Below are 23,939 nucleotides of genomic sequence, written 5' to 3'. Positions count from 1 at the left end.
CCGTTCCCTGCCCCGGTCACCGGCACCGGGGGGCGGTGCTGGGCGCCCCGGCGCTGCGGTGATGGCGCACGGGCCCGGCCGCTGCCGCTGCTGCGGGGAGGGGGCTGCGGGCGGCGGGGCCTGGGGGCTCTACCTGCGCATCGACCGGCAGCGGCTGCAGTGTCTCAATGAGCGCCGGGAGGGCAGCGGAGCCCTCGTGTTCCGAGCCTGGGAGGAGCGCGGCGACCGAGCCAAGGTGGGGCCGGGTGGGGAGGGCAGGAGCGGACCCCGTGTACCGGAGCGGGCAGGGCCTGAGCCGCTCCTCTCTCCCCGCAGTTCGTGGAGAGCGACGATGATGAGGAGCTGCTGTTCAACGTCCCGTGAGTGCCTTCCCCGCCTGCCCCCGGCCGGTGGTGGCTGCGTGCGGCCGTCAGCGGGGCCGAGCCGAGGGGAGCGGAGATGGAACCGGCGCTTCCGCCTCTCCCGGCAGGTTTACGGGCACCGTGAAGCTGAAAGGAGTGATTGTGATGGGGGAAGACGACGGGAGCCACCCGGCAGAGATGAGGCTGTGAGTGAAAGCAGCTTGAGCTGAGCTCAGCACCTCGTAGTGAGGGTGTGCGGTGCAGGGGACCGGGCTGCGCGGAGCCCCGGGCCTGGCTCCTGAAGGGACAGAAATCCGTATTAATACTGTCCCTTTCTCAATAGAAACGAGAATATTGAGTGCTCTGCAGCTCTTGCTTGGGGGGGGGGGGTGGAAATACGCCTTTATCAAGCCAACATTGTCCTCTGCTCCACAAACATGCATGTGAAGCAGTTAGGGATCACCTTGTGCATGGCTGAGCAGAAGTGCTAACACTGCGTCTGGCTGTAGCTGTAATTACAGCCTTCTACTGGGGCAGTTGTCCTGGTTTCCCTTGGTCTCAATGTGTCTTGGTTGCTCTGTGTACCCAAGCGTGCTGAGGTCTGCATCTCCCCAGCTTCTTTCCTCGCTCTTCCCTGTTGTTTCTTCAGGGTGTTGGGTATTCTGGAATGATGCTTTGTGGTGGCGTTGGTATTTTCCCCCGTAGAAGACAAAGCAAATCCAGTTTCTTATTATTGAGAAGAATCCAGGTAGTGCTAATGGATGGGGAGGAAGGCAATTGGTTGACTTGTATGTTAATAACTTCCTGGCTTTCCTCCCTCTCTTCCCAGCTTCAGGAACATTCCTCACATGTCCTTTGATGACACAACCAGGGAACCAGAGCAAACGTTCAGCCTGAACCGGGACCCGGTGGGCGAGCTGGAGTATCCCACCAAGTACGGCACTGGGCTGGGGCAGGGGGGGTCTGTCTGGCTCATGGGTGCACCACGAGGCTTTAGGGATGTGTTAGATGGGGGCAGATCCTTCCCTTGCATCCCTCACAGTGGAATGTGCCATCCTGTCCTTGTCCCGTGAGGCAGCAGCCACGTGCCTGTGCGGGCAGGACTGCTCGGGATGTGGGATCATCCCAGTGTTGTGTCCCTGCTGCAGGGACAGCTCCTTGCTGCCCCATTCCCTGCTGCATGAGGGGAGCTGCTCCTGGCCCTGGGGTTTGTGCTCCCAGGCCTGAGGCGCACACGGTGGTGCTGGCACCGCAGGATCCTGCCCGTGCAGCTCCAGTTTCATGGGGGTTTCCTTTCAGAATCGCCCGTTTCTCCAATGTTCACCACCTCTCCATCCACTTCCCGAAGAACTTCGGAGCAGAGACAACGAAGATCTTTTACATAGGCCTGAAAGGAGAGTGGACGGAGGTGAGCGAGAGCAGCGGCTGAACAACGCTGCCAAGGGTGTAAAACCAGTTTGAATCACAGCTGAAGCTGGGTGTAGTGGTGAGGAGGTGGGGGGGGGCCTGTGATGGACGGTGCAGGACAGGACCCAGCTCAGCTCTCACCACCGGGTGTTTCAGAAGGGACCTGACCCGTGCCCCTTTGTCCTAACACGGTTCCCGTTAACACAGGCCCATCGCCATGAAGTCACCATCTGCAGCTACGAGGCCTCAGCGAACCCAGCGGATCACCAGGTGGAACAGTTCACCCCACAGACCCACTTCATCTCCTGACAGCGCTGGGGCCGAGCTCCGTGTGCCGGCCTCTGCCCGGTACTGGTCGCTCCCGGCCGCTTTGGTTCCGGTGCCTCCGTGACTGACAATAAACGTGCTCAGAGCCTGCCCGTGTGTGTGTGTGTGTGTGAGGGGGGGGGCCGTGCTCAGACCGGAAGGGGGTGAAGAGGAACCGGTGCCCCCCCGGTTCTACCGGAGCTACCTCAGCCGCCTCCGCCATCATGGCCGCCCCCAGTGGGCCGGCAGCTGCGTCACTTCCGCCGCGACCCGGCAGCCGGAAGTTCCGGTGGGAGCGCGTCGGGGGAGCCGGGAGGAGAGCGCGCGCCGGGCCCGCGGGAGAGGTGCGGGGGGGGGGGGGGGGAGCGGGAGGTACCAATGGGTGTGTACGGGGGGGGAAGGGGGGGAAGGGGGGGAGCGGGAGGTACCAATGGGGGTCAATGGGGGTGTCCGGGGGGGGGGAATCAGCGGGGGCACCAATGGGGGTGTCCGGAGAGGGGGGGGGAGCGGGAGGTACCAATGGGGGTGTCCGGGGGGGGGATCAGAGGGGGCGCAGCCGCGGGGGCTCCGCACCCCCCCCCCCGCCCCGCAGTGGTTCCGGCTCCACACGGTCCCCGGTGGGTCCCGGCGCCCTCGGGCCTCGCGGTGAGGGAGCGTTACCGGTAACGGGACCGGAACGGACTCTGAGGGGAGCGCCCCGACCCCCGGCGGCCTCCGGGCGGGGGGGGGCCGAGCCCCGGGCCGGGCTCTGAGGGCTCCCCGGGCCTCCGGTACCGGGTCCGGGCCGTGAGGGCCCTGCTGCTGCCCCCGGTGTGGGGCCGGGCTCGGGCCGCGGCTCTGCGGGTGCAGCCCGGTTGGGGGGGGGGGGTCCCTCCTGTGGCACGGGTTGGACCTGGGGCTGCTCTGTTGGGAGGAGGCGAATTCCTTGGGAACGGGGCTGTTCCCTGCCGGTTGTTTGGAGCCGGGAGGAGCCCGTGGGTCACCGGACGGGCCGGGCAGGTGTGGGGCCAAGCAGGTGTGGGGCCGGCAGGTGTGGGGCCGGCAGGTGTGGGGCCGGCAGGTGTGGGGTCTGCAGCAGTGGGGTCGGCAGCAGTGGGGTCGGCAGCAGTGGGGTCGGCAGCAGCAATGGGGTCAGCAGCAGTGTCCTGCCTGGCTCAGCAGCAGGGGGGACGGAGCTGCCATCACTTGGTGGGGGGGGGCACAGGCTCCGGGTGTCAGCACTGGGCTGGACCTCAGGCCAGCGTCTGGATGCTCCGATTCATCCCTACATGCTCCATAAAAGAGGCCTGGCCCTTCCTTCCCGGCCACAGCAGATGTGGGTCAGGCTCCTCCTCGGCTCCGGGTGGATGCTGAGGCTGTGTGGGGCCCGGCCCCCTCTGCCCACACAGCTTTGGTTTGAGGTGTAACAGCCAGAGCTGATTTAATGCTCCCCATGAGCATCCCTGCTCACAGCTGCTGCTGCTTTCTGGCTCTCCAGCCTTGTGGGGCTGCCCCGAGGGTTCCACATCAAAGCCTTCCTGTGGTCTTTAACCTCAATCCCTGCTCCCTCTGGAGCTGCCTGGATTGGGGTGTGGGAGAGGAGTTTGTTTCCCTGCCTTACCCCTGTGCTCTGTCCTGCAGGTGCCAGTGTCCGTCCCTCTCGGTGTATGTGTGGTAACAACATGTCTGTCCCCCTCCTCGCTGACGCCGTGACTGTCTCAGGGGCAGAGCGGGAGACGGCCGCGGTAAGGACCCGGCTTCTTTAGCCCTATGGATGTGCATCAGAGGGGATGCAGGAGCAGTAGGATCTGGTCCTGCTGGGGGAAGGAGCTGCCCTTTGTGCTGGGCTGTTTGTGTCTGGTGCCTGCTGCGGTGTGGGATCAGCCTGCAGGGAACACCGAGGGTCAGGTCCCCTTTGGCTGTTTGAGCTCTTCAAGGCAACCCCCCAGAGAGAAAACCCTCTGCTCCCCATGGCTTAGGGGTTGCCCTGACCTTGATGGGGCCCATGGGGTGGGTGCTGGGAGTGCTTGGCAACTCTCCATGCTGCCATGCATGGATGCTCCATGGATGCTCCCGGTGCTGGCTGGGACAGCAGGCTCTGTGGCACTGAGACTTGCCTGTTGCACCCATCCATCATGCTCAGAGGTGCCAAGACACGTCACTAGCGTCGGGTATTGTCTGCCCTGCCCAGCCCTGCCTCTCCCCCAGCTAATTCCTTTGTTTTGTGCTTCATTTAACAGGTCATTTTCTTACATGGCCTTGGAGACACGGGGTGAGTATCCCTGGACTTTGCTGGCTGCAAGCCCTGGCGCTGCTGTGCCCAAGGGCAGCTCCGAGGGGTGTCCAGGGCTTTGAGCCTGTGCTGTGCTCCAGAGCTCTGTGCATTAAATATGTGGGGGCAGCAGCCTTGGACAAAACCCATCCTTGGGGAGCCCTTCACCTTCAGCAGCATCCTCCAGAGTGCTGATGCAGGCATGGACTCCCTCCTCTCTGCTCTCCCCACAGGCACAGCTGGGCTGATGCACTCTCCTCCATCCGCCTGCCCTATGTGAAATACATTTGCCCCCATGCGTAAGTGCTTGCCCTTGCTTTGGGAAGGGGTCCGGGTGGGCTCTGGCACCCATTCATGGTGCCAGGGTTCTCTGGGGATGGGTGGGCTGTGCCCTGAACTGCCCATGGGGCTGTGCAGTGGGGTTTGCTCTCCTGCTGTGGCCGGTTCCTGCAGGGCCCCATTCTCTGCCTGCAGACAGAGGGGTCCCCACAGAGCTGATGAGCACCGGAGCTCCTCATCTGTGCCCCTGGGCTGGCTCTGGTGGCCCTGATGTGCCCTTGGGAGAGGTGTCCTACAGCAGGGCCACCCCGCTCCCCTCAGCTCTGTGCTGCTTCTCTTGCCCTTGAACTAAACCACCCCAATTGTTCCCTGTGCAGGCCCCGCATCCCCGTGACCCTCAACATGAAGATGGTGATGCCCTCCTGGTCAGTGCTTCGGGTGGCGGGGGGGGTGGGACCCTTTCTGGGGGGGTGTTTTGGAGGGTGAGAGGGATGGGGGGCACTGAAGAACCCTGGGGGAGTCAGGGGGAGGGCAGAGCACACCCAGCTCCTGCCTTCCCACACTCGGTGTTGGGATGAGTTTGGGGCTGACCCTGCTTTGTCTCCCAGGTTTGACCTCATGGGATTGACTCCGGATGCACCTGAGGATGAAGCTGGAATCAAGAAAGCTGCAGAAAACAGTAAGAGGCTTTGGGGAGGGGGAAGCATCAAGCTCCACTGGGATGGGAGCAGGTGCCTTCCTTCCACCTCTCCTTCCTTTCTGTTCTCCTGCAATCCCAACCCGCTGCCTCCTTCCAGTTAAAGCAATCATTGAGCACGAGATGAAGAACGGGATCCCACCCAACCGCATCATCCTGGGGGGCTTCTCACAGGTCAGTGGGGCTGATGTGCCCCAGACTGAGGGTTGGGACACTCCAAGAGGAGACGGGTGCATGTGGGGCAAGCCAGGGCTGCAGATCCTGCTGGATCCTGACGAAGCTTCCCCCCCCCCAGGGTGGTGCCTTGTCGCTGTACACGGCTCTCACTTGCCAGCACCAGCTGGCCGGCATCGTGGCGCTCAGCTGCTGGCTCCCACTGCACAAAGCCTTCCCACAGGTACCTCATGCTCCACGTGTGTCCATAGGGAGGGCTTGGGAGGGGGGGTTCCCATCTGGAGCTCATGGTTTGCCCAGGGATGCAGACCAAGCGCTGGCCCCATTCCCTGCTGTGTGTTCCTGAGCACTTCCTCCCTCGCTGCAGGCAGCAAACAACGGTGTGAACAAGGACATTGCCATCCTGCAGTGCCACGGGGAGATGGACCCCATGATCCCTGTGCGCTTCGGGGCCCTCACCGCTGAGAAGCTGAAATCTGTCGTCACCCCCACCAAGGTCCAGTTCAAAACCTACCCTGGGGTGATGCACAGTTCCTGTCCTCAGGTCAGTGCCTCGGGCAGAGAGAGGGGACGGGACCTTTGGGACCGATCCCAGTGTGATGGGTCAGGCAGGATGGGGATGATGCAGAGGGCAGGAGATGTGGGATGTGTTTGTCCCTGCCCTTGTGGCCCTGTGCTCACAGTGATGGGCTCTGCTCTCTGCAGGAGATGATGGCAGTGAAGGAGTTCATTGAGAAGCTGCTGCCCCGGATCTAAGCGGAGCCAATGCAGACTGTGGCAGGGAAGGATGCTGAGGCTGCGGATCCTTCCCCCGTGACCCGGAAGCCATGGCCCCCTCCGCACCTCCTGCCTCTCCCGTCTCCTCGCACCGCATCCTCTCTGGCCGGGGGTGCTCGTCTCTCCCTGCTGCTCTCGGAGCTGAGACTGGAGTCAAGGCGAGTCTCTGAGCAGCCTTTTCTCCCCTTCTCTTGCTCTGAGCCGTTTCTGGGGGGGTCTCCCCATCCCTTGGCTCCCCCAGCTCCAGCACGGTGCGGGTGAGCCTCTCCTCTTGGGTTTGGTTTGTACCAGTATTAGGGGTGGGCTGTGCCCCCGGTGCGGTGGGAGGAGAGGGGCAGCTGCAGGGCAGGACCGGGACCCCTCTGCTCCCACTCTGCCCTCAGCCCATCCCCTCTGCTCGGGCCAGTCCCGGGTTTGGGGTGGGAGGCTCTGCTCTGGGCTGGTACCACCGAGGGCTGCCCCACGGCTGCAGCCCCTGCCCTGTCGCACACGCACACTCCCCACAGCCTCAGCCACCAGCTCGGGGCAGCTCTGCCCTCCGGGAGGGAATCACCTCCTCCTCTTGTTGCTTTTACAATCTCCTCCTGAGCCCCGTGTGGGGCTGGAGCTGCCCCTGCCTCCCTCAGAGCCCCAGAGCGCTGCCCCTCACAGCCAGCATCCCCATGGCTTTGCCATGGAGCCCACCCAGCGCCAGCCCAGTCCTTCGGTCTCTCTTGCTGCTACTTCTCCTTCCCTTTGGGCTTGGGCTGGCACGGGAAGAGGGAGGTGAGGACACAAGAGGCCACCGACCCTAGGGCCGGCTCCTGGCGCAGCTGGAGGAAGCAGGTTTGCTCCCAGCCATCATCTCACCAGCATCTGATGCCCGGGTGCTGCTGTGCCCATCCTGGGGGCTCTGTTGGCCTCTCCATGTACAATCACAGGTTCCCTGGCTTCCCTTGCCCAGCCAGCTGGAGGCTGCAGCCCAGGCTTGGCCTCTGGCCTGGGGGCCTGGCTGGGATCATCCCCAGCAGCCCCATGGGCCCTGAATGTCCCCTCCACGGGTGGGCTCCTGCCATCCCCTCCTGTCCCACGGGGCTGAGGGCTCCTGCTGTTGAGCAGCGCTGCCCCTCTCCTCTCCTCCCCATGGGCTGAGCCCAGGGCACTGCTGTACCCCCCACACCAGAACACAGCACCCATCCTGCCCAGCCCCAGGGCCCTGCTCCCTCCTGCTGCCCCATTGCTGCAGGAGGCAGGGGGGGCTCCGTTCCAGCCGTGCCCTCCCGCCTGGGACACGCAAAGCAATAACCAGCATCGGCTCTGTCAGACCCAGCCTTGGTTTCTGGGGTTGTTTTGGGTTGGGGTGGGTTTTTCTTCCCCCTTTAGGATGTCTTCAGCCAGCAAACATGCTGCTGGTGGTGGGGGGAGCTTGGCTCTTCCCTTGCTTGGGCTCCGGTCCTGCTGCTGCTTCTCCTTTGGTTTAACGCTGCTGTGTCCTCCCCTCCTGTGCTGGGAGGGTGCGAGGGGCTGGGCCGGGGCCGCAGCTCCCCACAGGGAACCCGAGGGCTGCCCCATGGATGGACTGACCAATGTGACTGTGAACTGGAGCCGGGCAGCGGCGCTGGCCCCTGGGCAGAGCATTCCTGCTGGCTGCCCTCCCATGCCGAGGAGCCGGGAGGGAGAACAGCTCCTCACCATTCCTCAATGCAGCTCTTTTCTGTTCTTCTCCTCTCTTTTTTGTCTTCCTTGTCCATGTTTGGGGGTTTTTGTGTGTGTTCCACCGCGTCACAAACAAGGTGAAATAAATGGTGAACCTCTCCCTGCGCTGTGTCATTCATGGCTGGGGCAGGACATGTGCTTGGCACCCCTGGCGCCAGGCCCTGGTTCTGCCACGTTGGGAAGCAGGGAAGTTTTATTGCCACCAACTCAAAAGCTCCATTCATAACTTAGGAACATAAATTAGGGAGCCAAGGGCAGCGGCTCCTGCTGGGGACACTGGGGATAAACAGGAGCAGTGTTGGGCAGCGGAGCAGAGCCTGCTCCTGGGCAGCCAATGGCAATGGCATTGTGGAAGTGGCTGCTCCAGGCTGTGTGGAAGCAAAACCAGACCCCAGCCCAGGCTCATGGCAGCAGGGGGGCTGTGTGCAGCACACAGAGGGGGCTCCTCTGGAGGCAGAGAAAGAGGCACAAGGCTGGGGGCAGCCATCAGGGCCTTGCCCCTATGGAGCTGGGCTTGGGATAGGCTTGGTCCCTGTAGGTGTTGGGGCCTAAGGCCATGAGGTAGGTGCTCAGCACCCTCCCTGTACCCAGGGCAGGGGCAGGGGGAGCCCTGGTCTCCCCCTGAAGCCAGGAACAGCCCCTGCCCCCCGGTTGGGTGAGCAGGGGAGGGGTGGTTCAGGGCCCTGCTGGGGTGGGCACCAGCCCCTGGGCAGTCCCATAAGGGGTTTCTGTGCCCTGGGTGCCAAAGCAGGGCCCTGGCTGTGTTTCCCATTGTGTTTCTGATCTGAGATGCAAAGGACCTGGGGGTGTGAGGAGGAGGATGAGGAGTGGAGAGGCAGGGGGGGAGCTGGAACCGCATCCAGGGGCGATCACAGCCCTGGGGCCATGGCTCAGTTCTTGCTGAAGCCTGTGGGATTCTGCAGCTGCCACCGCCACAGATCCTCACCTGCAATGGGGAGAGCCAGGGTCAGGGGGGCAGGAGAGCAGCAGGCACCGGCACAGGGCAGCAAGGGGCTGGGGATGCTCTTACACATCTTGTCCAGCCCAAAGGCAGCTTTCCAGCCCAGCTCACGCTCGGCCAGTGTGGGGTCAGCATAGCAGGAGGCCACGTCCCCCTCGCGCCGCGCTGTGATCTTGTACCTGATCTGCAGCCAAAGCAGCACCAAAGGGCTCAGGGGAGGGGATGGGTCCGAGCCCCAAGGGCTGCTGTGGCACTGAGGGCTTGTGCCATGGCCCTGCAGGACAGGGCAGACCTTACCTCCCTCCCTGAGGCTCTCTCCATGGCCTGGACCATCTGCAGGACAGAGTAACCGGTGCCTGTGCCCAGATTGTAGATCTGGAAGGAGGAGAAGACATGGGTCTGATGCTTGTATAGGGGACCAGGGCCAGGACCCATTATAGCACCACCAGGACCCAGCCCTGACCGCCCCCTGGTACCTTGCAGCCACAGTTCTCCTTGAGCTTCTTCAAAGCAGCAATATGGCCCTTGGCCAGGTCCACGACGTGGATGTAATCCCTGACGCCTGCAGGGATGCAGAGGGTGAGGGCACAGCTCTCATGTCCAAAGGGTGCAGCCAGGCTGGGCAGGGAGCAGCAGCAGCTGCCCCAGGGGCTGGGGTCTCTGCTCCATCCATACCTGTTCCATCATCTGTGCTGTAGTCATTCCCAAACACGCTCAGGAATTCCCGGCGCCCAACTGCCACCTGCACAGAGGGGTAAGACCAGGAGAGCCCCATCAGCCTGTGCCCCACACAGGCACCATGAGCCAGGGGGTCCTCCATGGCTGCAGTGGGGCAGCACCTGCGCCACGTAGGGCATGAGGTTGTTGGGGATCCCCTGAGGATCCTCTCCAATCAGGCCTGATTCATGGGCACCGATGGGGTTGAAGTAGCGCAGGAGAACAGCGTTCCAGTCCTGGGGAGAGAGATACACAGGAGGGATGCATCCGGCTCCTGCAGAGACACATCCATCCCATAGTGCCTGCTCCAATGGGACAAGAGCTCAGCTCCCAGGCCTGCACATCCTGGGGCAGCTCTGCACCTTCTCTGCTTTGCAGAGGTCTCGAATCATCTCCTCGATGAAGAACTTGGATTTGCCATAGGGGTTGGTGCAGCCTCCAGCCGGGTGCTTCTCATCCAGGGGCAGGTACTTGGGGTCGCCATAGACGGTGGCAGAGCTGCTGAACACCAGGTTCCTCACGCCGTGGGCTTGCATGGCCTGAGGAGCAGGGAGCAGCCACTGAGCCAGCGAGCTCCATACCCCAGCTCAGCCCCTCCCGAGCAGGATTGAACCCAGCACCAGAGAATCACAGAACAGTTTGGGTTGGAAAGGACCTAAGATCATCCAGTTCCAACCCCCTGCCATGGGCAGGGACACCTCACACTAAACCAGGTCACCCAAGGCTCTGTCCAACCTGGCCTTGAGCACTGCCAGGGATGGAGCATTCACAACCTCCCTGGGCAACCCATTCCAGTGCCTCAGCACCCTCACAGGAAAGAATTTCTTCCTTAGATCCAATCTAAACTTCTCCTATTTCAGTTTGAACTCATCACCCCTTGTCCTGTCACTACAGTCCCTAATGGAAGAGTCCATCCCCACATCCCTGTAGCCCCTTCAGACACTGGAAGCTGCTCTGAGGTCTCCATGCAGTTCCTCTCCTCCAGCCTGAACAGCCCCAACCCCTCCCTCCCGGCCCCACTCACCTCCAGCAGCCGGATGGTCCCGGTCAGGTTCACTCTGTAGTACTCCAGCGGCTTCTGCACTGACTCTCCCACTGCCTTCAGCCCCGCAAAGTGCATCACGGCTGAGAAATGATGCTGCCGAGGGACAAAGAGAGGACAAGGAGGGGGACAAAGAGGGGGACCAAGAGCTTGTTGTCAGCAGGAGCCCCAGGCAGGAAGCAGCCACAAGGCATTAACATCCACACAACCCCTTCAGAGCCCCCCCGGGGCTCTCACCTTGCTGAAGAGCTCCTGCAGCGCTGCCCCGTCGGTGATGTCCATCTCCTGGAACAGGATGGGCTGGTGCAGGAGCTGCTGCACCCGCCGGAGGCTCTCGGGGAGCTCATCTGCTCCTGGGGACAGGGAAGGGAGCGAGGCACTGGGTACAGCACAGAGCCCTCGCATGGGATGGGACGGGATGGAATGGGATGGGATGGGATAGGATGGGACGGGATGGGACGGGATGAAGGTGCTCGGTACCTCGGACGCTGTTGTGGAAGTTGTCTATGACCACGGGCACGTAGCCGGCCTGCAGCAGCTCCAGCACGCAGTGGCTGCCGATGTAACCCGCACCGCCGGTCACCAGGATCTTCTCTGCCATGGTTCCCTGCGGAGGGATGAAGCACAGAGCCCTGAGACGGGAAGGGAGGGGAAGGGACGGGAAGGGATGGGAAGGGACGGGCACCAGGACATCCGGGCAGGAGCGCACCCTGCGGCACCGCTCCCACCTCCGGCACCCGCAGGGTGCGGCTGACACGTGTCACGTACCGGGAAACCTCCGTTCTTCCTCGTTAATTCCAGCCGGGATCCTGCTGCCCCCCGTGTCCTGCAGCACAGACCCCTCGGGATCATCCCAAAGGACAAGGGGAAGGACCCGTCCGACCCCGGGGGGTGCTCAGCTCTGCCCCTTCCCACTCAAACCCCCTTTTCCCACCGGCCTCTCCATCATCCCCTCCCAGCGCCGGCTCCAGCCCAGCGGCACCGGTCCCTGCAGACCCCCGGTAAGCACCGGGCCCCAGGCAAGGGGCAGGGCAGAACCCCCCCGTTATCACCCGGTGAAGCCTCCGGTCACTGCCGGAGCCGCAACGAAACCCGAACGCGTCCCACGGCGCTGCCCCAGAGCCCCGGGGTTACCGGAGGGGCCGGGTCCGGTGTTACCGGAGGGTCCGGGGTTACCGGAGGGGCCGGGTCCGGTGTTACCGGAGAGTCCGGTGTTACCGGAGGGGCCGCACTCACCTCAGGGTCTCGGGTCCCTGCTGCAGGAGGACAGGACCGGGCCCGGCCTCACTCACCGGTTGTGCCCCTGCTCCCGGTGCGGCCCCTTTAAGGCCCGGCCAAGCCCCGCCCACCGGTGCCACGCGCGCCGCTCTCCCATGGAAACGTGTCCCCGGCGCTACGCATGCGCAGGGGGCGGTGGGGTGAGAGGGCGGTGATTGGCTCAGAGGAGGCAGGGGGCGGGGCCAGCAGAGCACGGAACACACGTGTGTGGACAGAATACACACGTGTACAGAACACATACATGTGCACGGAACATGTGTGCACATAATACATGTGCACAGAACATACATGTGCACAGAACATACATGTGCACAGAACACACATGTGCACAGCACACAGGTGTGCACAGAACACATGCACAGAACATGCAAGTTCACAGAACATACATGCACACAGAACACGTACATGTGCACAGAACACACACAGGTGTGCAGACAAGACATACATGTGTACAGAACACACATCTGCACAGAACACACATGTGCACAGAACATACATGTGCACAGCACACAGGTGTGCACAGGACACGTGCACAGAACATACAAGTTCACAGAACATACACATATGCACAGAACATACATGCACACAGAACACGTACATGTGCACAGAACACACACAAGTGTGCAGACAAGACATACATGTGCACAGAACACACATGTGCACAGAACACACATGTGCACAGAACACACACGTGCACAGAACACGTGTGTTCCCCACTGCCCCAGCCCAGGGTGAATGGAAAAGGCAGCAAACGAGTAGCAAAAGCTCCTTAGCTCATTTAATTCAATTCAGTTGCTAATAGTTTAGAATATTAAATAACATGTTCATTATTCCTGGTAGTTACAAGTACCTTACAACAGATACAGTCCATTATAACAACCCCTGAACACTGAGGCAGGTCCAAGGCTGCCCCTGGCACTTGAATGAGGAAGGAGTCCCTCGGTTTCAGCCTTAGCATCCATAGTGAGGAGAGAGAAGGGAAGGGAGGTCGGGTCTGATCCAGAGAGGGGCTCTAATGGCAAAAGCTGCTTTATCCCCTGCTGGTGGCATGATGGCAACACCCTCTCAAGGCACAAGTTACCAGACCCTGTTCTGAGCTGGTGCTGGAGCCCCACAGCTCCCAGGCAAGGGTTGTGGGCACTACATCTCCCTCAGCCCATCACATCCTCCCTTCCCTAAGGCAGATGGCATCAAGGCTGCACACAGCAGTCCTGGGGTTTGTTTCTTCTCATTTCATCATTGATTCTGGTGGATTATGCATTTCCTCCCAAGCACTGAGTCTGGGAAGGGCACAGATGACCAGAGGGGAACCCAGCCAGCCTGGATCCTTGTCTTCTTCTTCATCCAAGGAGAAGCTCCATTTGGTATCACAGTCTGCAAGAGGCCTGGGACACTTTGGAATTGGTTCTTCTGTTGAGAGCATTGCAGATAAACGTGCCCGCGTCCATCAGCTTCTGCAGATCCACACCCTTTGTGGGGACAAAGACAGGACCCACCTCAGCCCAGCTCTGCCAGTCACACTGCCCTGTAGCAGACCAGCAGGGGTGAAGGGGCCCCAGTGGGTGCTTCCACAAGGCCCTGGGTGCCTGCTGCTCACTGGTGTGACTGGGACAGTGAGGGTGAAATCAAATGCACTGGGAAAGGGCAGAGGAGTGGGCTTGGAATGGCACAGCAAGGCCCCCACCAGACCCACAGGGATCCTCCATAGCTCTACCCACTTTGCTCAAGGTCCCTGGGTCCCATTCTGCACCCCTGCTGAAGCCCAAGCAGAGCCCTGGTGCGGGGGCCTCAGCTGCTGCAGGCTGGTGCTTACCGTGTGGATGCCCAGCCCGTGCAGCATGTACACCAAGTCCTCCGTGGCAACGTTTCCAGATGCCCCTTGGGCATAGGGGCAGCCTCCAAGGCCAGCGACGGAAGCATCAACCACGCTCACACCCATCTGCAAACAGCCCCTCCATCAGTAAACCCTTACACAATGAACTGTGCCTCATCCTGCCCCTCAAACCCACACACAAAACCAAACCCCAAAGAAACAAGGGAAGATGCAACACTCCAAAGCAAGGATCTTACCTGAAGTGCTACCAAGATGTTGGCAAGAGCCTGCCCGTAGGTGTCATGGCAGTGAACAGCCAGAGCCCCAACTGGCACCTCCTTCATGACAGCTGTCAGCATCTCCTTCATGCTCCCTGGGGTCCCAACGCCAATGGTGTCACCGAGGGAAATCTCATAGCATCCCATTGAGTACATCTTCTTTGAGACCTGTCCAGAAGCAGAGGTGTTTATTGAGAAGGCAGCTTGGTTATCCCATTCCCCAGAGCTGGACACCGGCTGGACACAGGGATCAGAGCATCATGGGGACTCCTCTCCAGGATCAACCATCTCCAGGTCCCCACAGCTCCCATCCATTCCAGCTCCACTCAGCCCTCCCCACCACGGTGGCAGCTCCCTGTAACCTTCCCCAGTCTCCCCTCAGTGCAGGTCAATGGTTGGACACCATTTAACCCTCAGTGTCCAAGTCACGTCCATAAGAGCAAGACAAAACCCACCCAGCTGATGAACTCACCTCTGCAACCTTAGCTGCAGAAATCTTCCCCTCGTAGGGACAGCCAAGGACACAGGAAACGTATCTGTGGTTAGAAAATACACCCTTAGCTACAGAACTGCACTGAGACTGCACCAGCCAGGCCAGGCAGGGCTTGTGCTGCCCCTCACATGCTCCATGCAATGGAAGAGTTCATTCCCTATTGCAAAGGTCAGGGTGTTAGTGTGACTGTTCCCACACCAATGCACTGAGCTCACACATCCTACACCCATCCCGGTAGAGAGACACCCCAAACCAGGTAAAGCTGACAAGCAATCCCCTGCACTGCCCAGGCCAGCTCCACAATGGGGAAGCAGGAACCCTCACCCCCGGACAGGAACGTTGGCTGCTCTCGCTGCTGCCATCACTTCACTGAACCTCTCCAGACTCTCATCTATGGAGCAGTTGATGTTCTTCTTCGTGAAGAGCTCAGATGCTGCCCCAAAGATGGACACTTCTTTGGCTCCTGCTGCCACCTGCCAGCAGAGAGCACAGCCTCAAGTGAGCAGATGAATGACACACACACAACTGCAATGCTCCCATGCTATCAAAAGACTTCTCCCCACTTTCCTCCTGAATAACCCAATTCCTTCCTCAGTTCATTCCACAGCAAAACCATGAGGAGATCCAAGTCTCACACCAAAGAAGTGTCAGCAGTAAACTGGGTGCAGTCAGGAGAGCTGCAGGGTGTGCAGGTAACACTGACAGCATCACTGCCAATTCAAACAGCTGCCTTTTTAACAACAGAGGATGTTTGAAGGTCTTTTCTATTATGGACTCATGAATAGTTAGGGTTGGAAAGGACCTTAAGATCCTTTACTTCCAAACAACAGATCCTTACTTCCCCAGCTCCCTTGGAAAGGAACTACAAGAGGAGCCTGCTGCCTGCAGGATGGAAGACTGAGCTCCCATCCTTAACCACAGCCTGGGAACACTGGAACATCCTGACACCACCAGCTCTTACCGCAGCCTGAAATCCCTTCAGGTTCGGGGTGAGCACGGGGTAACTCACACCGGGCAGCTGGGTGATTCCCTGCATGACTTCGGTATGGTCAGCCATCTGCAGGGGAACAAGGAGAGGTTTCTGAGGGTGACATCCACCTCTGTGAATGGGAAATCACTTCTCAACCCTCTTTCTCTAATGGGGACGGAACTGTTTGGGTATCAGAGCACTGGGGCCATGAAGAGGCAGCAGGGCTGGGGCAGCACAGCTCAGACACTGGTACCCGAGCTGCTGCGCACTCCTCTGGGTCCAAAGGGCTGCGATGTCGCAAGCACCTTTATTTGGCTTTGCTCCCCCCAGTGACAGGGATTGGGACCGAGCAGAAGCTTTGGACCAGGTTCCTCCCTGTTATGAAGCATTTCTATCCCACGGTTCTACTGAACCCCCCATACCCACCTGCGGAACCCACTTGGGGGACACAAAGCTGGTGGCCTCGATGACCGGGAGCCCGGTCTCACCCAGCATGTTGATCAAGCTGATCTTCACTGGTGTCGGAACAAGGCTCTGGGGAGAAGACAGTTTCTGTCCGTTGGTATTGCCTCAAAAAGCGGAGTTTAAGGCACAAAACCCACCCAGGACCGGCTGCGGTGACCCCGCTCCCGTCCCTACCTTCTCCCGTCCCTACCTTCTCGTTCTGGAGCCCATCCCGCGGCCCAACCTCCACCACCTTCACACGCTTCGGGAGGGCTCCGGATGCCGAAGCGGAGCTGACCTGGGGACGGAGCGAGAGCGTCAGGAGAGCCCCGAGACCCGAACCCGGACCCGCGGCCCCCGCACCCGAACCCGGACCCGAACCCGCGGCCCCCGGACCCGAACCCGGGACTCGAACCCGAACCCGAACCCGGCCCCGGGACCCGGACTCTCGGCCCCCGCTCCCCCTCACCGGCCGCAGCGGCACCATCCAACGCGGCAGCAGCCGCCGCGCCGCCGCCATGTCCGACCGCTCTCACGTGACCAGAGGGGGGTGTGTGTGTGGCTTCATGGTCACATGATAGCGGCGCTGCCGAGCTCCCCCCCCCATGGATCCTGATCCAGTCCCGTTCCCATTCCCCGTTCCCCGTTCCCGTTCTCCCCCCCCGGCCCCCCCGGACCCTGCTCGTACCGGTCCCCGTGTGCCGTCCCTCGCCAGCGAGCCCATGTCGTACTGCGGCATGTCTGCCTCCGGTCCCGGCCCTTGCTGCCGCTCGGGAGCCGCTCGTCACACGGTGGCTTCTCCGCCGGCCCGTGCCCCTAAATAGGCACCGCTGTTTGTTTTGGATGGGCGCCCTCCGGCACCAGAAGCTACCGGCGTGACCGGGATGGCAAAGGGACCGTCACCTTGTTTTCCCCTCTTAACCGGGCTCCACGTGTGTGTCAGCATCATCACGGGAGCCGGTGCCAGCTCTCCGAAGTACACACGGTTGTCAGTACAGATTCACACAGTTCACTGTGGCAACTGAAGTGCTGGAGCAGGACCAGAGAAGGGCAATGGAGCTGGTGCAGGGCATGGAGCACAAGGGTGATGGGAACGGCTGAGGGAGCTGGGGGTTCAGATGGAGAAGGCTCAGGGGGGACCTGATCACTCCCTACAAGTGCTGACAGGAGGATGGAGCCAGGAGGGGCTGGGCTCTGCTCCCAAGGAACAAGGGATGGGACAAGAGGAAACGGCCTCAAGCTGCACCAGGGCAGGTTTAGATGGAGCTGAGGAACAATTCCTGCCCCAGAGGGTGCTCAGGCATTGGAACAGGCTGCCCAGGGCAGGGCTGCAGGCACCGGCCCTGCAAGGGTTCACACACCAGGTAGATGAGGCCATCAGTGACATGGGTTAGTGGTGGCCTTGGTAGTGCTGGGAAAACATTGGACTTCATGACCTTAAAGGTGTTTTCCAACCTCTATGATTCCATCAGTTGAGCACATCAGAACAAACCTTTTCTGCTTACAACTGCCTCCCCCAGAATATAAATAATGGATCTGCATTAGACCATGATTTTCTATAGCTGATTTCTTCTAGATCTCCTCAAACACACCCCATTGACACCCAGATCACAGGAAAAAGAGACCGGAAGAGACATTTTCTTATGTGAAAACCAATTTATTCAACAATAACTGAAAACTCCTCCTGGATTCAGTTTGAAGGCAGGGGCAGACGCTGCTTCCATCTGCAGCCATCACTTCACACCCTCCAGCTTGAGGGCCCAGCCCGACTGGGGGGATGCAGGCATGCAGGGCAGTGTTATGAGCAGTCCTTCAGCAGGGGACTTCTGCCACTTCAGTGTTCCAGCAAACCCCAACATGGTCACCTGCAGAGGAGGGCAGAGGAAATGCTGTTGTTGTTTTTCACCACGCAGGCGTCAGCCCTGTTTGTTTAGAGCAAAGGGGACCCAGCATTTGCGTCACTCCAGTGACAACGAGGGGTCAGTGTACCTGATTTGAATTGGAAATGCAAGACCAGTGAACACTTGTGTGTGTGAGGCTTGTTATTGACATCCCTGTGCCAATAGGATCAAAAAGCTCTGGGGGAGAAGTGTCTCTGCTTGCTTTGTGGCAGACAATAAGCTTGCCCTGGTAAATCAGACCCAGTGCCCTGTGTTAACAGTGAGCCAAAGGCTGGAGAATACTCTGGGATGCTGAGAGGATCTGCAGGCAGGCCACAGCAAGAAGCACAGGATGACAACTTCCACACTCTCCCCACTTTCCAAATGAAGCCATGGACCCTTCCCAGCCCACACATGCCCAGGACAGGCTCTCAGAGGGTGTTATCTTCCAAGATCCTTACTTGTGTGTCTGGGGATGGAGCAGGTGAGGACAGCTCCAGAACGTTGTCCCGAGGCCAGAGCAGGAAGATGGCATAGACAACAGGTCCCTTAGAAGTGTACCTGTAAGAGCGAGGTCAAGAACCACATGAGAGGCCATATAAGGGTGCTGGGCCTATAAGGATGCTGGGGATGGACTCTTCATTAGGGACTGTAGTGACAGGACAAGGGGTGATGGGTTCAAACTGAAACAGGGGAAGTTTAGATTGGATCTAAGGAAGAAATTCTTCCCTGTGAGGGTGCTGAGGCACTGGAATGGGTTGCCCAGGGAGGTTGTGAATGCTCCATCCCTGGCAGTGTTCAAGGCCAGGTTGGACAGAGCCTTGGGTGCCCTGGTTTAGTGTGAGGTGTCCCTGCCCATGGCAGGGGTTGGAACTGGATGATCTTAAGGTCCTTTCCAACCCAAACTATTCTATGTGATTCTAAGAGAGAACAGATACGAGTTTCCCCATCCCAGAATGCACAAGAACACCAGCTGCCTATTGCCACAGCTCAGCAGTCCCCTACTTTCCCCTGATCCCAAAACCTGTCACTTTGGACCCACCAGGCCAGGCAGCACTGGCTGATGAAACACAAACAACGTCCACGTGTCATTTGCTAACCTGTCCTTGCCTCAGCTGTCGTCAACAGAGCTGCTCTTTGCTTTGCATTCCTAACCTGAACACACTGCAGGAAACAAATAACTCTGTTTTGTAGCAGTTTCTGGTTCACTGTTGTCCTCGTTGGGTACCAGCCATGGGCATCATCCCGTAGCAGCTTAAAACCAAACATCTCTACATTTACAAACTGCATGTGTTCAGATGAACCACATTGGTGCAATTCAAACTAGGGAAGACCTTGGAGAGTACCTGAACACTCCAATTGCTGCAGTGCCATCTGCACCTGATGGCAACACGTCAGAGCATACTGAATGTAATAACAGAGCTCAGATGACAGCATGCAGCAGGGTCCTTACCACACTGTGCTTGTGCTGTTCTCCATCTGCACCCTCCATGGCTTCGTTTCATAAATGGCCTCCCCATTAGTGTCCAGCCACCTCCCAAGGGCCAGAAGTCTTTCTTGGAAGATGGGAACAATCACCCCTTCTTTGGTAGGTCCCACATTGAGCAGGTAGTTGCCTCCAAAGCTGACAGTCTGCACTAGCTCCTGTGACAGATAAACCAAGGTAACAAATGGCATTATAATCAGCCCTGAGAAAAAAGGAATCTGAGGAAGGCTTTGCCCTCATCAGCTGCTCCTTTAGCTCCAGCCTGATTGTGTGGAACATAGCAACTCTTTCAGCAAGCAGGAGGCTGAAGGAAACCTCTAACTCTCAGTAATCCCCCCCATATCTGTTATTCTGGCTCCAGATTTCTCACCTCAATGATACTTGTTTCATCCATTAACTCTGCAATGTTCATGTTGCTCCGATAGCCCCAGGACAGCTTGTCAATGGAGGAGCACATCTCCCACTTGTGAGCTGGCAGAGTCCCTGGCTTGTATTTGTCAGCACAGTTGTAGTAGCCTCCGTGATGGCAGGAGCAGTTACTGCACCAACGATCATTAACAACAACAGTGTCCTGCAAGGAGAAACTCAGCTCAGTGGGGAGATGTTCTCCCTTTGCAGCTTGTATCACCCCTCCTAAGTTAGCAAAGGCCTCTCAGGAGGTAAGCACCTAAACCCCACTGTGTAACCAACAGAATGAGAGTGAGGATCCTCCAGAGAAGGCTGAGTTCCAGTCTGGGGGAACCTCTCTCTATTCACTCACAGTATCTGCAGAAGCTGAGGCAAGAAGGTTCCTGGCCTCTGAGCCTCTCATGCGTGTGCTGTAAAGGACACTGGAGTCTTCCCAAGGAACACAGTTTAGGCTTTTGTGCATGTGAAAGAATAAGGCACATTTGGTATCTGCAGTGGGTTTCTGGTTTGATCCCATTCATGTCTCACTGCTCCCAGACCTCCCATACCCATAAACACTGGCCATGAGGGACAGCTGAAAGTGATACCTTGACAGGACTGTCATTATAGAGCCAGGCAAGGAAAGAGGTAGAATTCCAGTATGACTCTGGAGCATCCCAGTCTCCATCCGACCAGATCAAATCAGGTTTGTATCTAACAGAGAGACGAGTGTTATTTCACAGGGGCTCATTTCCTCCTCCCACAAAGGAACTATGTTTCTGGTGATGGAGCATAGCTTCACTTCCTCTTCCTACTGCTGCCATTACCAGGTTATGCCTCACACAAAGAATCAACATTTGTCCCCTCTCTTCTCTGCATCTTTCTCTACACTCCTGAAGCTGATGGGGGGTTGGAACTGCTCTTGCAGGAAATGCTCTTGACTAAGCAGTCACAGCTCTTACTTTAGGACGAGATCATAAAGTTCTGGCATCGTCTTCTTTAGAACGAAGTTCTGGGTCTTGAAGCCACTTTCTTTGTCAGCTAAATAGAGTGGATGAAACCACTCCAGCAGGGAGTGATAGAGCCCATAGCGTATGTTGCTGAAGGACAGAGAACACAGAGGAAAGGGTTAGGCTGGCAGAGGGGTTAAGAACCAGAGGCACATCAGCTTATTCGCATTATTATTCCACAGAAGACTTGAGGACACTGCTTTCCTCATATGAAACTAATGATCTTCTGCTGTTTGCCAAGAGCAGCCAGAATTCAAAGGACAGCAACGACACAGACAGTGCCATACCTCTCCCTGAGGGCTTGTCCCAGCTCTCCTACCAGATCCCGGTGGGGTCCCGTATCCACAGAGTTCCAGTTCCAGGACACCGATGACCCCCAGTTGGTGAAGCCTTCGTGATGCTTTGTGGTCAGCACCACATACCTGAGGGGAAAGCAACAGTGCTGCATCAGGATGACAAAGGAAATACCTGAGACGTTCCCCAGCCTCCCTGGCAGGTGCAGTCACTATAAAAGCAAGGGGTGAAGAACCATCCTGTGAGGAGCCTTCTTTGGGGGTTCATTGGAGAGAGACCCCACTTGCAGCATTGGGTGCAGTTCTGGTGTCCTCAGCATAAGGATGTGGAGATGTTGAGTCCAGAGGAGGCCGCGAGGATGCTCAGGGGCTGGAGCAGCTCCTGTATGGAGCCAGGCTGAGAACACTGGGGCTGTTCAGCCTGGAGAAGAGAAGCTGCATGGAGACCTCAGAGCAGCTTCCAGTGTCTGAAGGGGCTACAAGGATGCTGGGGAGGGACTGTTCATTAGGGACTGTAGTGACAGGACAAGGGGTGATGGGTTCAGACTGAAACAGGGGAGGTTTAGATTGGATCTAAGGAAGAAATTCTTTCCTGTGAGGGTGCTGAGGCACTGGAATGGGTTGCCCAGGGAGGTTGTGAATGCTCCATCCCTGGCAGTGTTCAAGGCCAGGTTGGACAGAGCCTTGGGTGCCCTGGTTTAGTGTGAGGTGTCCCTGCCCATGGCAGGGGGTTGGAACTGGATGTTCTTAAGGTCCTTCCCAACACAAACCAGCCTGGGGCTGTACGATTCTATGATCACCCTTGAAATAAAGAAGCAACTACAGAATAACAGAGGGGTTTTAACACTGGAAGAGTCGAGACTTAGGAAGCAGCAAGACCCATCACCTCCTCAGCACCGTGTGCTGCTCGGGGACCCCCCAGCGCCTCTGGGACCCCTGCATCCCGCAGGTACCCCTGCATCCCTCTGGGACCCCTGCATCCCACTGGGACCCCTGCATCCCTCTGGGGACCCCTGCATCCCTCTGGGGACCCTGCATCCCTCAGGGACCCCTGCATCCCTCTGGTACCCCTGCATCCCTCTGGGACCCCTGCATCCCTCTGGGACCCCTGCATCCCACTGGACCCCTGCATCCCGCTGGGGACCCTTCATCCCTCTGGGACCCCTGCATCCCTCCGGGTACCCCTGCATCCCTCTGGGACCTCTACATCCCTCTGGGACCCCTGCATCCCTCTGGGTCCCTGCATCCCTCTGGGCCCCTTCATCCCTCTGGGGAACCCTGCATCCCTCTGGGATCCCTGCATCCATCTGGGACCCCTGCATCCCTCTGGGATCCCTGCATCCTTCTGGACCCCCTGCATCCCTCCGGGCCCCCCACCTCCCACCGGGCCCCCCTCCGCCCAGCGCCCGGCACTGACCTGGCCCCTGCCCGCTGGAACAGCCGTGCCCATGCCCGGGGCTGGAAGTCGTGTGCCGTGAAGAGCGGAGCGAAGTCGGTGTAAGCGGTTCCGGGGGGGAAGCGGCTCCGCACGAAGCTCTCGTAGTCCGCGCGGTGCTCACCCCTCCAGTGCCACCAGAACCACTCGGAGCCCCATGCCGGGACCGAGAACACCCCCCAGTGCACGAACACCCCAACCTTGGCCCGGTCGAACCAGGCCGGCAGCGGCCTCGCGTCCAGGCTGGCCCAGTCCGGCCGGTACCGGAGCGCGGCCCCGGCGGGGCCGAGAGCGGCGGCCGCGCACAGCAGCGCCAGCGCCGCCATCGGGACCGTGCTCATGGCGCCCCCTAGCGGCGGCTCGGGAGCGGGCGGCGGGGGGGGAGGGAGGCAGGGTACGGAGGGAAGAGGTGCTTTAGAAGAGCCTAAATAATGGGGAATAAACGTGGATAAAGCGGAATAAAGCAAATAAAAGTTATTGGAAATAACGTGAATAAAAAGTATAGAATCATAGAATGGGTTGGGTTGGAAAGGACCTTAAGATCATCCAGTTCCAACCCCTGCCATAGACAGGGACACCTCACACTAAACCAGGTCACCCAAGGCTCTGTCCAACCTGGCCTTGAACACTGCCAGGGATGGAGCATTCACAACCTCCCTGGGCAACCCATTCCAGTGCCTCAGCACCCTCACAGGAAAGAATTTCTTCCTTAGATCCAATCTAAACCTCCCCTGTTTCAGTTTGAACCCATCACCCCTTGTCCTGTCACTACAGTCCCTAATGAAGAGTCCATCCCCAGCATCCTTGTAGCCCCCTTCAGACACTGAAAGGCTGCTATGAGGTCTCCATGCAGCTTCTCTTGTCCAGGCTGAACAGCCCCAATGTTCTCAGCCTGGCTCCATACAGGAGCTGCTCCAGCCCCTGAGCATCCTCGTGGCCTCCTCTGGACTTGTTCCAACAGCTCCATGTCCTTATGTTGAGGACACCAGAACTGCACACAATGCTCCAGGTGAGGTCTCACGAGAGCAGAGCAGAGGGGCAGGATCACCTCCTTTGACCTGCTGGTCACACTGCTTTGATGCAGCCCAGGATACGGTTGGTTTCTGGGCTGTGAGCACACACTGAAGCTGCTCATGTTCATTTTCTCATTGACCAACACCCCCAAGTCCTTCTCCTTGGGCTGCTCTGAATCTCTTCTCTGCCCAACCTGTAGCTGTGCCTGGGATTGCTCTGACCCAGGTGTAGGACCTTGCACTTGGCATGGTTAAACTGTTAGGTTGGCATCAGCCCAGCTCACAAGTGTGTCCAGGTCTCTCTGGATGGCATTCCTTCCCTCCAGCGGATCAACAGAACCACACAGCTTGGTGTCATCGGCAAACTTGCTGAGGGTACACTCAATCCCACTGTCCATGTCAGTGACAAAGATGTTGAACAAGACCGGTCCCAACACTGATCCCGAATGAATGAAAATGAGTAAAATACTCGATGGGTCTTGGGGTACTTATGAAGTGCAGGGGTTCTGGGG

The 23,939-nt window shown here is 58.9% G+C and overlaps 5 protein-coding genes across 5 annotated transcripts; 2 read left to right on the top strand and 3 right to left on the bottom strand.

Annotated features, from left to right (window-relative positions):
* The first annotated feature begins 42 nt into the window (after positions 1-42).
* On the top strand, positions 43-2,164 carry PITHD1 (PITH domain containing 1). Its single transcript, XM_034069283.1, has 6 exons — positions 43-235; positions 316-359; positions 470-547; positions 1,171-1,275; positions 1,641-1,749; positions 1,956-2,164. The coding sequence occupies exons 1-6, from the start codon at positions 62-64 to the stop codon at positions 2,055-2,057; spliced, it is 612 nt and encodes a 203-aa protein (XP_033925174.1). The 5' UTR covers positions 43-61; the 3' UTR covers positions 2,058-2,164.
* Positions 2,165-2,331: 167 nt separating this feature from the next.
* Positions 2,332-8,028, top strand: LYPLA2 (lysophospholipase 2). The gene is made up of 10 exons (XM_034069317.1): positions 2,332-2,398; positions 3,675-3,778; positions 4,274-4,305; positions 4,539-4,604; positions 4,962-5,009; positions 5,193-5,263; positions 5,382-5,455; positions 5,577-5,678; positions 5,823-5,999; positions 6,161-8,028. Exons 2-10 carry the CDS (start codon positions 3,701-3,703, stop codon positions 6,209-6,211), a joined length of 699 nt encoding a protein of 232 aa, XP_033925208.1. The 5' UTR covers positions 2,332-2,398; positions 3,675-3,700; the 3' UTR covers positions 6,212-8,028.
* Positions 8,029-8,102: 74 nt separating this feature from the next.
* GALE (UDP-galactose-4-epimerase) lies at positions 8,103-11,451 on the bottom strand. The gene is made up of 11 exons (XM_034069318.1): positions 11,416-11,451; positions 11,128-11,254; positions 10,885-11,000; positions 10,630-10,743; positions 9,968-10,144; positions 9,728-9,841; positions 9,564-9,630; positions 9,365-9,450; positions 9,186-9,263; positions 8,958-9,072; positions 8,103-8,873 (listed from the first exon to the last, which is right to left on the bottom strand). The coding sequence occupies exons 2-11, from the start codon at positions 11,246-11,248 to the stop codon at positions 8,818-8,820; spliced, it is 1,044 nt and encodes a 347-aa protein (XP_033925209.1). The 5' UTR covers positions 11,249-11,254; positions 11,416-11,451; the 3' UTR covers positions 8,103-8,817.
* A 1,234-nt stretch (positions 11,452-12,685) lies between these two features.
* Positions 12,686-16,462, bottom strand: HMGCL (3-hydroxy-3-methylglutaryl-CoA lyase). The gene is made up of 9 exons (XM_034069218.1): positions 16,393-16,462; positions 16,135-16,221; positions 15,906-16,013; positions 15,471-15,566; positions 14,834-14,982; positions 14,489-14,552; positions 13,996-14,184; positions 13,739-13,864; positions 12,686-13,394 (listed from the first exon to the last, which is right to left on the bottom strand). The coding sequence occupies exons 1-9, from the start codon at positions 16,441-16,443 to the stop codon at positions 13,293-13,295; spliced, it is 972 nt and encodes a 323-aa protein (XP_033925109.1). The 5' UTR covers positions 16,444-16,462; the 3' UTR covers positions 12,686-13,292.
* Positions 16,463-17,584: 1,122 nt separating this feature from the next.
* Positions 17,585-22,746, bottom strand: FUCA1 (alpha-L-fucosidase 1). Its single transcript, XM_034069433.1, has 8 exons — positions 22,397-22,746; positions 20,974-21,108; positions 20,639-20,776; positions 20,285-20,390; positions 19,660-19,860; positions 19,257-19,447; positions 18,265-18,364; positions 17,585-17,788 (listed from the first exon to the last, which is right to left on the bottom strand). The coding sequence occupies exons 1-8, from the start codon at positions 22,738-22,740 to the stop codon at positions 17,657-17,659; spliced, it is 1,347 nt and encodes a 448-aa protein (XP_033925324.1). The 5' UTR covers positions 22,741-22,746; the 3' UTR covers positions 17,585-17,656.
* Between the last annotated feature and the right edge of the window lie 1,193 nt (positions 22,747-23,939).

The sequence above is a fragment of the Melopsittacus undulatus genome, chromosome 14 (genome assembly GCF_012275295.1).
Source record: "Melopsittacus undulatus isolate bMelUnd1 chromosome 14, bMelUnd1.mat.Z, whole genome shotgun sequence".
NCBI classification, from domain to species: domain Eukaryota; kingdom Metazoa; phylum Chordata; class Aves; order Psittaciformes; family Psittaculidae; genus Melopsittacus; species Melopsittacus undulatus.
This window is presented reverse-complemented; position numbering and strand designations above follow the sequence as displayed.